This window comes from Oreochromis niloticus, linkage group LG6 (genome assembly GCF_001858045.2).
Source record: "Oreochromis niloticus isolate F11D_XX linkage group LG6, O_niloticus_UMD_NMBU, whole genome shotgun sequence".
Taxonomy (NCBI): Eukaryota; Metazoa; Chordata; class Actinopteri; order Cichliformes; family Cichlidae; genus Oreochromis; species Oreochromis niloticus.
The window spans coordinates 26,812,314-26,826,416 of record NC_031971.2 but is presented as its reverse complement, the minus strand read 5'-3'; the positions used below and the strand labels follow the sequence as shown (position 1 = coordinate 26,826,416).

At 39.4% G+C, this 14,103-nt stretch overlaps 2 protein-coding genes across 6 annotated transcripts; one reads left to right on the top strand and one right to left on the bottom strand.

Moving 5' to 3' along the window:
• Positions 1–775: 775 nt before the first annotated feature.
• Positions 776–3,469, bottom strand: trappc5 (trafficking protein particle complex subunit 5). 5 transcript variants are annotated; one of them, XM_019359664.2, is made up of 3 exons: positions 3,373–3,469; positions 2,892–3,178; positions 776–2,111 (listed from the first exon to the last, which is right to left on the bottom strand). In XM_019359664.2, exons 2-3 carry the CDS (start codon positions 3,159–3,161, stop codon positions 1,815–1,817), a joined length of 567 nt encoding a protein of 188 aa, XP_019215209.1. In that variant the 5' UTR covers positions 3,162–3,178; positions 3,373–3,469; the 3' UTR covers positions 776–1,814. The 5 variants fall into 5 exon arrangements, with proteins under 5 accessions (XP_019215209.1, XP_005470231.1, XP_019215208.1 ...); XM_005470174.4 differs by having other exon boundaries at positions 3,390–3,466; XM_019359663.2 differs by having other exon boundaries at positions 3,340–3,444.
• A 1,055-nt stretch (positions 3,470–4,524) lies between these two features.
• On the top strand, positions 4,525–9,238 carry LOC100697522 (N-acetylmuramoyl-L-alanine amidase). Its single transcript, XM_013268292.3, has 4 exons — positions 4,525–4,768; positions 5,504–6,364; positions 7,514–7,724; positions 8,282–9,238. The coding sequence occupies exons 1-4, from the start codon at positions 4,696–4,698 to the stop codon at positions 8,583–8,585; spliced, it is 1,449 nt and encodes a 482-aa protein (XP_013123746.1). The 5' UTR covers positions 4,525–4,695; the 3' UTR covers positions 8,586–9,238.
• Positions 9,239–14,103: the final 4,865 nt, after the last annotated feature.

Below are 14,103 nucleotides of genomic sequence, written 5' to 3'. Positions count from 1 at the left end.
AACCATAGCAACTTTGGTATCTAATGCTTTTTAATATTTTAACTATTCAAAATCTACATCTACATCCTCAATAAAAAATTAAGGGAAAAAAGTTACTACATAAATGCATAGTGACCTGTAAATGAATTATAGTTTTACTTTTTGTTTTTTCATAAGCAAGTAAAGTTTATTTTTGAGACCAAGAACAGTACAAAGTGATTTACAGAGGTACATAGTTTTCAAATGAGTAAATAAATGAAACGTTTCTCATACCAAAGGCAAAGTGGATATATATGTGCCTGTTTGAACAGATGAGTTTTAAGGTACTTTTACAGGATATTGTAGAATCTGAGGTCCAAAGAGATAAAAAAAAAAAAATGAAAAGGCTCGGAAAATAGAGATGGGACTATTTCCATAATGTCTTTGGGGCGGCTTTCAAGGCAACAGTCCCGAGTTTAGCAATATTTCTTAAATGGGGAAAAAAAAAAAAGAAAAAGAAAAAGTGGTTCAAAGAGTCGATGTGAGCATCAAAACACTGGTCAAAATAAGACCATGATGAAAAAGATTCCATACATAAACTTTTATGATTGACGAAAGGGACTCCAATCCCTGTCTGATTTGGATTTCGTTAGTGATAATTAGACAAAGCATTGTCTGAATCAAGCTGCAGAAAAAAAAAATAAAAAAAATGAACATGCTAAATTTAACTGAATGCAGTACAAATTTAATTTGTCTTAATAAGGATCAGTGGCTAAAAAAGGGCCACCCTCAGCACCTGACTCTACCATTTACCACCTGCAGTGCTGTGGGAACTTTTTATCCTGTTCTAACTTTCAGTTGTACTTTTGTCATGCTGGCATGTTTCCGATCATCAATTTTTTTTTTTAAATTTAATATAACAAATATAACCGAATGAAATAAGAAATAGTTTTTAATTGATTACATTTTGTGACGATCATGTGACAAATATGCAAAAAAGAAAAAAAAAAAAAAGAAATGAGAAAAAATATAGAGAAATGAAGAAATGAGGAAATGGGTCAATACTTTTTCACAGCACGACATTTACTTTCATATTTGTGAGTTTAAGAAACAAGAACAGCGCTTTTATTTTCTTTCTGAGACAAATGACTCACTGACCTTCCCTGGTTTACCAATACTGAATTTTCTAGTTTCTGGTGAAACCACCACAGTTTCTCTTATAAATACCAAAAATAAAAAAAGACAGAATAAAAACACCCATTCCCAAACATTTTCTTATACATTTACTTATATTTTATAATAACAAAATGCATGTACAAACATTATTTAGCATAAACACATGCTAACCGCGTAGCAGCTGCAGGGTTAACATGTTACCCAAATGTAGTTGCCTCACCTCTTGAATAGGTCGAGGTAGCAGCGTTGCGGTGACCCTGCAGTACAAACATGTGGACACCTGTGCTGCCATCAGGCCTGTCAACACAGATCCAGTCACAAACTTTAGCTAATATGAGGAAATGGGACATTTTCTATCAGCTGTTTGGTTTGGGAGTCGCTGGTGTCGGTTTACACTGTGCAGTAAAACAAAACCCCTTTAAGAGCACTAGAGCAAACAAAGGCTTTAAATAAAGAGCTTGTAGTGTTTTGTTTACATTCTGAACTCCTCCCAAATCTCAACCTCCACTGAAAGGCTGTAAAGTCATTTTCTTTACAGCTGCAGTAATCCTGCTTCTCTAACGTAAAGAACTCATTTTATAGTTGAACGTGAATTTTAATACCACTCGAGTCCTGAGAATCCATAATGGCAACAAGTCTCCAGCCACATGCACCCCGTAAGCCTCTTATCCATCTCCCTCCTATCTTCCTTCCAGTACTTTGTCTCTGGTGATGACAGCCTCATCGAACTTGATCATGAGTGTGGTGCCCTTGTGCCAGTGGACGGTGACCTTGGCGGGGAAGCCGCTGTGGGTGAGAATGGCCTCTATGATCCCTCCCGTGAAGGCTGCGCAGTTTAAGGTGCTGTTCTCCTTGGGAACAGAGATGTAGGTGTTGACGAGGGGCTCCTTCTCGATGATGTAGTAAGTCTTGTCATCGTCGTTGGCTTGCTCGAGCTTGTCTGCTTCTTTACCAAAGAGTGATCTCCACACAGATACCTGAGAAGTACAAAGAAAATGACAGAGGATGATAGAGGATGCACAAAACATGTGCAATCCAAAAAAAATTATTATTTGCTTTGGGAGAAAGTGGGCAAAGTGACAGGCAATGACTTTTTCCTGCATCTAAAGGTAGAGGCATAACAAAGATAACACAACTGAGATAAAAATTTAAAAGAAAATGGCAAAAGTAGTCATTTAAATAGTGCTAAGATCTATTTTACTTTTGTTTATGCAAAAAGTAATGTAAGAACTAAGCAGATTAATGAATATATTTACATATGAATTCAAACGATTACCTGGTGTAACATTATGATATCACTCATCTCAGACTGGAGTTTTAGGTTTTGCTGAACCACCAAACACAAAGAAAGCCTGGCTTTCTCAAAGTTGCTTCATACTAAACCCCTCTAGAACCTGTAAATCAGGGCCAAACCCCTCGTGGATTGCTTGAGCTCTCCTGTTACATGAGTCACTTCTCACACCTGACTTTTCTTATGTAGGTTCTTTATGACCACAACACTGGAGTGAAAACAGTACACCGACGTTCTGCATTGACAGCAAGTATTATGTGGAGCTGTATTTAAACTTGTATATGCTTGAATTTAATATTCATCATTGCAAAGGCATTATTAGTTAGTGAGGAAGGTCTTTGTGAGCGGTCTGAATGAAAACCTGCCAGTGCAAATGTGCAGTGCAGTGCGCGCGCGCACACACTCTCACTCACTCACTCATTCATTCACTCACACACACACACACACACACACACACACAGTATACCTTGATGAACAGCAGTATGTTTAGCACTTTGGTCTCCCTCTTGCCGTTTTTCTCCCTCAGCACCAGCACGTCCAGTAGGCTGGCTCCCACTCGCTGCCCCAGCTCCGCTAGGCGAGCCTGCAGCTCGGACACCGAGTACACACGGCTCTGGCAGTACTGCACCACCTCCGAGAAGAGCAGGGCGAAGGCGCTCACGCTCACCTCGGTTTTAGGCCGGCTCAGAGGCCTCTCGAGAATAGCTGACTTGCCTCTGGTGAAGCGAGCCTCCATTATGATTTTACGGACAGCTGTGAGAGGAAACACTGAAGAGATTATTATTATTATAAGTGAGGCTGCAACTGGACTGCAGGCTAACTGCTAATGCTAACCAAGGTGCTACAGGCACGCGAGAAACACAAAAATGACATTTACGAAAATTATTCAGTTACTAAAATCAGTATCTCTCAACTCAGCTTTCTTTACGACTATAATCAGCACTTCCCCGATCAATTGCTACACCTGAGTTGTTAAGGTTTGAGTACTTCCTGTTTTGTCACATGACGCCACCGATCGAGTCACAGCTACGGAGTCCCCGAGGTCCCACCAGGGATTTATTTATTGCTTTTTTGCCAGTAGCTAATTTAACTGCAAAGTGTATATATATTTACAAACTGCAAATGCTCAGTCACCCTTTATCTTTAAGTTTCTCCCTGAGGATATGAGGCTGTGCAGTGGTTGGTGCAGAAACACCAGTTTGAGTGTATAATCTGAAGCCAGGCCATAAAAGTCCTCAAAAGTAATAAGTAAAATCTTAATCAGGGGTCCCCAATCCCAGTCCACGAGGGCCGGTGTCCCTGCAGGTTTTAGATGTGTCCTTGATCCACCACAGCTGATTTAAATGGATAAATTACCTTCTCAACATGTCTTGAAGTTCTCCAGAGGGGTGGTAATGAACTAATCATGTGATTCAGGTGTGTTGACCCAGGGTGAGATTTAAAACCTGCAGAGACAGCGGCCCTCGTGGACTGGGATTGGGGACCCCTGCTTAAAATCAACTCTAAAAGCAATGGGCAGCCAGAGTAGACTCATTCAGACTAGTGGAATCTGTTCAGTTTTGTAATATGTTCAGTTGTTCCACGAAAAAGCAGTTTATTGATTATTTGCATTATTCCATTATTTACCCAGTTTTCCATCCATTCATTATCTTATATCATAAATAAAATTAGAAAGTTTATTCAAGATTTTGGTCTTACAAACCTAAATGTACATGATTATTCATACAATACAAACCAAATCAGCTTGTGTTGTTCTTTGCCACCAAGTCCATGTCTACTTGTTTGTCCATGTGACTAAACTGTTTCCCGGCACTGGTGAGCACATAGCAGACGTACATATGACAGGGGACAGTAAACATTAACCATTACTGACTTTATCCCTCGCTTCTATTGTTTTCGTCCAGGGACATACAAAGGAAACTGCATGAAGTATAAAAAAAGTGAAACATAAATAATATAATTATAATAAAAAAAGAAATTTGTGATGAAAACTGAAATAAATTGAAGAGAAACTTTGCTCTTTGATGTGCTGTAGGTTAAATCAATATTTGGGGCCATCTGTGTACAGAGAGTACTCTTCCCTTTGAAACAGAGCACTGCTGTCATGCACGTACACCTACATAAATACACCTAGACAAGTGAGGGAGGCCCACACATTTTGGATTATTGCAGAGATTCGTTCATATTTCACTGTTTAGATTCATTTGTTTTGCAAGAATAAAAAATAAAACAATAAATCACTTTAAGAAGCACCAACTGGGAGATGCAGTATGGCTTTCTGTGGACTCACATTTTTTCTTCTGGCTTTATTTTACCTCTTTACTGTCTACAGCAGGCCGACAGGTAAGCGCAGTTATTTAAAACATGCAAACATTCGGTTATCTTGCATTAGAATTTCCATTACAGGCCACAATGTACCTGCTTGGCATGTTGATAAGGAATATTTTCTGTGTGGGCAGCCTGATGTGTTTTGACTCACTTGTTCCTTGTTATCTGTATTCGAGAATTTTCTCTCTTTTCTTTCTCAAACTGAAAAAAAAGCTTTCCCTCTTTTTTTAAAAAAAATATTGTGTTATTAACTGATCAAATAAAAAGGCTATTCAACTGTTCCCAAAATATATGTCTTAAATGAGTGAGACAAAGAAATATACTGTATTTGGTAGCACATACTCAGTATACTATAGAAGTGTGTCTAATGCCTGATCTTAAATCTACATTGCTTCAGCTGTATGTTTCAGCTCCTCCACTGATTCTCTCAGTGTTGGTAAATTTCTCTCCCATCTGTATAGCATGTGAGCAAGTCATGCTAGTTATAGGGCAACAACCTCTTGTCATGCTATCATTTTCCACCTTCTTTAATCCCCAGGTAATAACTTAGCTTATGTGACCTCTATATCACCTCAGACGGACTCTAATGCCTCTAAGTTGCATAAGCTGTTAAGACATTAGATGAATGAATGGTTTGCTAAACTGGCTTTAAACTGATATTGAGCAAGGGCCATTGTTTCATTCTGAAGTAACTGAACATTTCATTCACTGAGGCCTTAATGCACTTTTCTCTGCTTGTGTTGTTGTCAGGCGTCCACCTGCGTAACATGGAAGGCTTTATTCAAGCCGTGCAGCAGGTCGAACACTCCAACCCTGGCCTGGCCCCCCTGGCTCTGGTCAGGGCCCTGCGGAGGACTGCAGGCCATGACGACGTGATGACCATCCATTTCTTGGGCGCTTCCAATAATCTCAGCGATGCTGACCTCCTGGAGACGGCCATTCTCAACGCCTCATCCTTCAGCTTTTTTGACAAGGCCATCCACCACATTGTGACGGACCATGGAGAAGAACGAGGGGTGGTTCTAGCAAGAGATGGAACTACGGTAGCGCTTGCACCCTTATTACTAGGAATTGAATCAGGACTCAAAGCCAAGATGGAAGGGGTGGCAGCAGCTGGGATCTTCCCTCTCACCTTAGGCAGGACACTGGGCTTATCATTTCTCAGCCTCCAGGACTTCCCACCATCTCACCGTTTGGGGCCTGACGGGTGCTGGGATAACGTGGAGCACCCCAGGGTGTTCAAACTGTCTCAGCCTGCCACTCTAGCCACCGATGCCATGATCAGTGGGGGCATGGATGGCCTTATACTGGGCACGGACCTCAGCAATTTAACTGCATCTGAACAGCCACAGGCCCTCAGTGAGATTCTGAGAGGATACTACAGTTTTACTCTGAGTGAGGGGCAGGGCATGGATGCTGTGAGCGGTCAGATTAGCCCAAGGAGGAGGGAGCTCTCTAGATCCATCCTAGAGTCTGTTGATCTTCACAGCCAGGTGATGGAGACACTAGCATTGGTCTGGAAACTGGAGAAGACGGAATGGATTTCTATGGACACTGGGGTAGGGAAGACGGTGAAAGATGGATTGGAGACATTTGTGAAGAAGTACTGGGGTGAGCTATGAATGAAGACATTTAATCATACTTTTGTGTAAGAGTCTAGTGACCCTGGAGGTTTTCATCAAACTTTGCAGTTGAAAATAATCAGAATTAAATTTATATTTGTTTATGAGACAAGTATTTTTGATATGGATCCAAAGAGGATAACGTCACAGTAGGTTAAACAGTAATGTCACCATAAATTCAAATAAACACAAAATATTTTAAACCTAAGTATCTTTAACTTCAGTTAACATTTCTGTGTATTTTGGCTGTTGGCCAGTCAAAACAACCTCAATTTGAAGTGAAAGCCAGCACTTTCAGTTTTCAGTCGTCCTGGTCCTGTGATCCAATGAAACTTTATACTTTAGTTTAAAGGCTCAACTTTAAAATGCATAAAAAGACAAACCATTCCATTTTTTTGTGATGAAAGCACAAGTTCACTCTGGAAATGTTAACATTTAACATTTCAGTCCATTTACAAAACAGACTGAAAGAAGTATGTTTCAGTTTTTCCACATTCAGTTAGTCAAATGTGATTACAAAGGAATTCTTCCATGCTTGGCTTAGCTGCCTTGCTTTTGGTGTGGGCAATGTCATTTCTGTAAGTTTGCAAATGATTCAGACTTTTGGCTCAGATAAAATTAAGTGTGTGGACAACAATTTCATGACATTATTCTAAAGGACTTACTGCACAGTGCTTCCTGGTGCAAACATTATGCCATCCTCCTTCTAAGCAAATTTCCCTTTGCAAAACTGTCCAATGGTCCATGTTTGTCCGAACAGTTCTGGCAGGCCTCTGCTGTATTCATTATCTATAAACTGTAATCAGTTTTTCAAACATCACTCCCATGTTTCCCATGTTTCAAAGGTCAAAGCTCCATCTGCAAAAAACTGCAACAACCACAAGCAGTCATCTGGTAAAAACACCGACAGATTTAGACCATAAAGAAAGATGTTGTGTGCACTAAACTGGGCTTAAACAGTTGGAAAAATAAGCTTATTTAAGTAATAAGCTCATTGATGCTGGACAAACTGAGTCATTATTTCTGAGCTGTCACAAGACCTTTTTTTAGACACTAGCCCATATGTTCTGGTGCAGCCTTTCAAGGTCTGGAGTGTTACTGCTTTCCTAATCCTCACCTTGTCTCCTCCTACCCACAGACTGCCCTCAAATCATCCCTCGCTGTCAGTGGGGGGCAAACCCCCACCGGGGTACACCTATCCCGCTCTCTCTTCCCCTCCAGTATCTGTACATTCATCACACTTATGAGCCATCGTCACCCTGTTTATCCTTCCCAAACTGTTCTCGTGACATGAGGTCCATGCAGCGTTTCCACCAGGAGGACCGTGGGTGGGCTGACATCGGATACAGGTAACCAGGAAATCTAGGGAAATGTATTTTTTCACTTTGTTGCAGTGTTTGTTAGTTGAACAGGTGTATGCTACTGTCACTGCCTCAAAATATGGATCTGCTGTAGACAGGTGCTGCCTACCCTTCAACGACCCTTGAAACTAATCACTATAGTTTGTCTTTCCTGTAAAAATGTCAAATTCTGGTCGTATTCTGTCAAAAATAATTCCTCTAATTGAACAAATTGTTGTTTTTATACTTTTATTTTTGTAAGTTGTAAGATGTACAGGTGCTTGAAGTGGTAGGAAATAAACATGGGAGTGGTGCTTCGTAAAAAAAACAACAACAGAAAATTCCTAAAATGCCAAAACATTCATTTAAGTAGCCATATTTCACATCTATGTTATTAGCGGGAGAATTTTCAGGAATGCTAACTGCATGCTGTTAAAACACGGTATTGCTGAAAATTCATCAGATGTGATGGAATAAATTCTCAGCATTTTGCGCTATTTGTCTGCAGACTAGTAACCATCCACCTCATTCATTGATCACCTGCCCTCATATTTTTGCATTTTCAGCTTTGTGGTCGGGTCTGACGGCTACGTTTATGAGGGTAGGGGTTGGCATCATCTCGGCACTCACACCAGGGGACACAATGCCATTGGGTATGGCGTGTCAATCATCGGTAACTACACTGCCACGCTGCCATCTCGCTATGCCATGGACCTGTTACGTCATCGACTTGTCCAATGTGCTATACACGGAGGAGGACTGGTTTCCAATTTCACCATCCATGGCCACAGACAGGCGGTGAACTACACCGCCTGCCCTGGAGACGCCTTCTTTTCAGAAATAAAAACCTGGGAGCATTTCAGCGAATAAGAGGACATCCGCTGCCAGGATTCTATCATCAAAGGTTCATCCCTACTTTTGGAAATTACTTTTGGAAAATCTCTTATACTCTGGATAGTTCTATCTTATTAATGTAGAGGTCACATTTAAAATCTGCATAGTTCAATGCAGAGAGAAATGAATTCTGTGGTATTGCTCAAATAGCAGCAACAGAGGGTTTGACATTGAAACTTAAAGTTCATTCAGATTTTAGTGTTTATAAAGTAACTTAAACCTTGGCTAAGTTTAGATCCAGTATACAAAGTGGTACCATGATGTACTATACTTATTTATCAGCTGGTCAGTATGTTTATCCACCCAATTATCAGCCAAATGAATGTTCTTTATCAGTCCTTTGGGTGATATTTGGGTGGATAAACACAGTCCTAATCATCAGTACTAATGGTCAGTAGGTGCCCTACTCTCCCTACCAGCAGGCTCAGATGGGAGGTTTCAACAGGCAAATAACATTCAAAACTGCTGCCTTGCATATTGTTAGAATGATATTAGAGACTAGAATAGGGTACCCGGTAATAAAACTGTCAAGTGCCCGTCACCATTTTGAGATCCGGGGCAACATGTCATGCAGGACGCATCTCCCTTCTAGAAGTATTGTGTAAGAGAATAAACTGTGAAATGGTCTACTGAGCAGTGTTTTGTCTTCCATCAGATGCCTATGAGGAATCAAAAGAACTCGGTGAAGTGTTGATATTTAACAATATGTTTTCAGGCACAGCTTCACATTACGATCCATTCCAAATAATGTTAAACACAAATGTTGGGTTGTACGTAATACTTCGTATTAATTTCTTAAGTACTGCTTGCTGATACCTTAAAACTAGAGAAAAATATATACTATTCATTAGAAACTTCACTCTATGACCAGGACAATGACATTTGTAAATGTATTGTAAATTGGTGGACACAAAAGCAACATTTCAAGAGAATAAGATATGATTTCTCTTTCTTTGAGGAATAACCAATAAGGAACAAACACTCATTACTCAGGAAGATGATAAAATATGCCTTTGCTACATGTTAGTGCTATGAGTACAAGTCTGATCATGTTATTGTTAATTGCCTGAAAGTAAAAAAAAAAAAAAAAGTCTTCACAAAATGAAATTTTCCTTCTGTTTTGATTTTGCAGGAAGCAGACTCACTAAAGAGAGACGAACAAAGAGACGGTCTAATAGTGTTTAATGTGACTGCATATTAAAAATGTCAGTTTTGTTCTATTACAGCTGTAATGGTCATCATGTGCTGTGTGGCAGGCAGGATAGGACCCAACTGCAGGACTTGCGAGACGGAAGATTAACTGAAAGTGCAGCTTTATTGCTGGGAACCACTTTTACACTAAAAACAAAAGACGAAGTATAATGATTACAACTAACAAACTAAGGACTCAGGGGACTGGAAAACAAGAAACCAAAAACCTAGGAGCTACAGAGACTGGGAACACAGAGGAAAAACACACAGCAAAATGAGGGTACAACGCAACACAGTGCAAGGAAAACACAGGGCTTAAATACACAGTGGCGTCCCATTCAGGGAATGGGAGACAGGAGGGAAACAGAGTTGGGAGAAATCGGACTTAAGAAGACAAGGGAAGCAAAACCAGAAACACTGACATGAGACTCGGACTTTCAAAGTAAAACAGGAAGCACATGACAGGCACAGAGACAAACTGGACAGAAAAGAGGGAGCTCAAAATTCAAAAAAACAAAACACTGTTAGTAATAAACCAAGATGAAACCAAAGATTGATCATAATAATAATGAAACAAACCAAAACACTGGGTCACCGACCCAGGACAGTGACAGTAACACTCGTTTTTTTCTTTTTGGTTCAGAATAACTAGTTTATGGCCCAAAAATGTCGATTTGCACTGTATGTTTAACATTTTTAATGAATAGTATTTCATTGAGAGGTCATGGACGTCAGTCAAAATGTCAGTGGTAAATTAATTTCTGTATTTATTGAAATTACGTTAATGAAATAGATGTCTATTGTGTGTTTCTTTGAGCACAAAAAGAAAACACAGGTGTAAAAATCTATGCAACTTGATTTCACCAGGTCACTCACTTTTGCTGGGACCATTAACAGAATCCCATGAGCATGTTTTCTCATGCTTCTGCACTTTAAACCGACCCATTTCTCCTCATGCTGACAATAAATAACCTAATCTGACAGATTGTTTACTGTGTAAAGTTCATCATATGAACGCTACAAAGACCTTTCCAGAGAAAGCTGTCTGACTATGTAAAGTTGGCTAAAGGATCTGAAAGAGCAACACATCATGCCACCATCCAGAGAAACTCAAACCAGATGAGAAACAAAGTTGCAACCAGTCTGGAAAGAGTTACAAAGTTATTTCTAGGTCATTGGGACTCCAGCGAACCACAGTGAGAGCTAATATCCACAAATGGAAAAAACTTACAGCAGAGATGAGTCATTAGTTATTATTAATCTCTGCCTCTCTTTAACAGCGTGCCTTTTGTCCCGTCTTCCTCTCCTCACCCCCAGCTAGTCGTGGCAGATGGCTGCCCCTCCCTGAAGCTGGTTCTGCCGGAGGTTTCTTCCTATTTAAAGGGAGTTTCTACTTCCTACTGTTGCCAAGTGTTCGTTTAAAGGGGGGCATTTCATTGTTGGGATCTTGGAGTGACTGTTTTTGTGATTTGGTGCTATATAAATAAAATATAACATTTAATTAAATTAATATCTGTTTAATATTAACATTTGTTTGATTAGTGGAAATGCATCTCGCCCTAAGACAGCTGGGATAGGCTCCAGCCCCCCATCCGTGACCCTGACAAGGATAAGTGGAAGAGAATGAACGGATGGATGGATGGATGGATGGATGGATGAATGGATGGATGGATGGATGGATGAATGGATGGATGGATGGATGGATGGATGAATGGATGGATGGATGGATGAATGGATGGATGGAAGGATGGTGAAAATGTGTAAACAAAATTTAGGACATCAAGAATGGGCCAAATATTTTCCACTGGACTGTATGTGGTGTCAAATCCAAAGACAGACTTAGAGTCCTAGTGCGACTGATTGAACCATTAAGAATTTATCAAAGAGTATCAGCAGCCCTGAAACACATCAGCTGATTTTTAAACATGTTTCTGTTTCATTTGTTCGTGGTTACTCTGTGGAAGGCATCAGCACCATCTACAGGTTTAAGTCAATTAGTGCATCTGAGAAAACCATAAAACAACGAATTATGTACAGTATACAAAAAAAATAACTAAATGTAATATGTGTATAGATTGGATTAATCCGGGGCTTTCTTCAGGGACTTTTACAGGTTATTGGATATGTTCAGTTAAGTGTTTTTTGTTCGGAGCACTTCTTATCGTCATTTTATATTCATCCGGCTTAATTTATATAAGACACTGGGACACTGAAAACATCTCTGTCCTGTCGAAAGGACCTTGGTGGATTTTATAGCCAATATCTGCTTTCCTTACTGGTGCAGTACTTTTACTGGAACTTGCACATGGAGCACACTTCTGTATTTCTGTCTGCAGGAGGGATAGCAGCAGCACATAAACACGACGCAAATGAGGGTGTTGGCAGAGCTCATTATGTTGTATCACTAATTAAGAGTTGTGCAACAGTAATAAAAGGTTTTTAATTGCAGTGCTGTTAAGGTGGCATCTGGGTTGTGATCATTTATTTGATACAGAAGCTGCTCCACTGCTATTAGAGTGAGAGGTGTAATTAAATCCTGTAGTTTTGCCAGTCGGTGTCAAAGTTCTGTTTCTGTGTGCTGTAGAGGAAAAAAATCAAAGTCCATCCACACATAGACCTTGGACTTCTGTGCTCACATGGGCAGACAACGTTCTCTGTTTGGGGGCTGGGAGTTTCTAAATAAGTAAGAGTTTTAATACTGAACTTCCTTCACCAGACAAAGAAACAAATATTACAAACTCCCCAAAAAACAAAACCCACAAATATTAGTATACCTCAAACTGCTTATACTAGGAAAAAAACTGAACAAAACAAATGATAAAAACAAACTAAACAAAAAATACAACATGTATCAAATACGCTAAGTAACCTTGAGGTGTAATGATTACATTTACATTAGATAAATCTAAGCTGTAAATAAATGTGCACATAATATCACATATTAATGAATTACAGGTAAGAGTATAACCAAAGCTGCAGTAATACATTTGATCAGTACAGCTAGCAGTATACAGTGTATTTCCTTGCAAAAAGACGGTTTAACCAGAGGGTGGCGCTGCACAGCCAGAAATCATATTAGTGAGTTTTATATTGCTAACCCTTCTGTTTGAGCTCAGGGAGTGCATGAAAGCTGAGGTTTTGGACCCGGGCTTTGAGTTTTTGGAAGTTTATGAATCCTTTTGTTTTGAGTGAGTCATATAGCACTTTATAATAATGTCACACTATTAAACATTAGTAAGGTATTAATAAGCGGTTAATTGATCATTTATAAAGTGTTATAAGCTTTTTGTGAGTGTGTTGAAAAAAGGTTTTATTAATACTTATTTCATATTGTAATTCATGGTTAATTCAGGCAGTTACAGGTGAGTTAAGTATTTTGTGTGAGTTCATGCAAAATGAGGACTATTTATGCTTTATAAAGCATTTATTAACAAAAATAAAAGTAGCTCAAGACACCAGCAGGTCTCAGATATATTTACAACAGAAAAAGATTGTTTGGCTAGCTGCACTGAAACGGGAACATGGATAAGATGGACAATATGGATAAGATGACTCCTTTTAGATTTCAGAAATGCATTAGAACTACACACTTTGTTAGTCATATTTACCTTTATAGGAATATTTTTGTATTTTGTTTAGATTCATTTTCCTTCTTCTTTATAAATTTGCTCTGAGATGTCAGATAGTCAAGAGATAGTCAAGGTCCCCAACCTTTTCTGCGCCACGGACCGCGTTAATGTCAGACAATATTTTCACGGACCGGCCTTTAAGGTGTCGCGGATAAATACAACAAAATAAAATGATATGACCAAGACAAAAACTGTGGTAATTTGTAAATATATTAATAAATGCAAATTCACTGTGTAATTGTGTAACTTTAACAGCAGCGTCCTCCTGAAATGCGCCAACAACACTGAGAGTAACATCCTCCTCTCTGCCCCTTAATCTCTCTGGTCGCTATGGTAACGCGTAAATATTTCTTTCAAAATAAGACACAACTACAAACCATAAATTTCACACCACAGCCTCAGCTCTCGCGGCCCGGTACCAAACGACTCGTGGCCCGGGGGTTGGGGACCGCTTTTATAGATCATTCCCCATATTTTCAATACAAACAATGGCAGTAAAAGCCAGTTTTAATAACCTAAATATGTCTCATTTTGACCTTCAACGAGAGGTCAAAGGTCAAATGTAGTGTATTTTAAATTTTAACACAGTACTTTCTGTATGTTGACAATAGACATGACACTTGTAAGAATCATTTCTAAGGTTTTTTTGTGTTAATTTTCAACCAATAAATCAC

Coding starts and splice junctions, on each gene's coding strand:
- trappc5 (XM_025907803.1), bottom strand. Junction 2,112..2,891: donor ACATACTGCTGTTCATCAAG/GTATACTGTGTG, acceptor TGTACTTCTCAG/GTATCTGTGTGGAGATCACT.
- LOC100697522 (XM_013268292.3), top strand. CDS start 4,696: ATGGCTTTCTGTGGACTCACATTTTTTCTTCTGGCTTTATTTTACCTC. Junction 6,365..7,513: donor ATTTGTGAAGAAGTACTGGG/GTGAGCTATGAA, acceptor TCCTACCCACAG/ACTGCCCTCAAATCATCCCT. Junction 7,725..8,281: donor TGGGCTGACATCGGATACAG/GTAACCAGGAAA, acceptor TTGCATTTTCAG/CTTTGTGGTCGGGTCTGACG.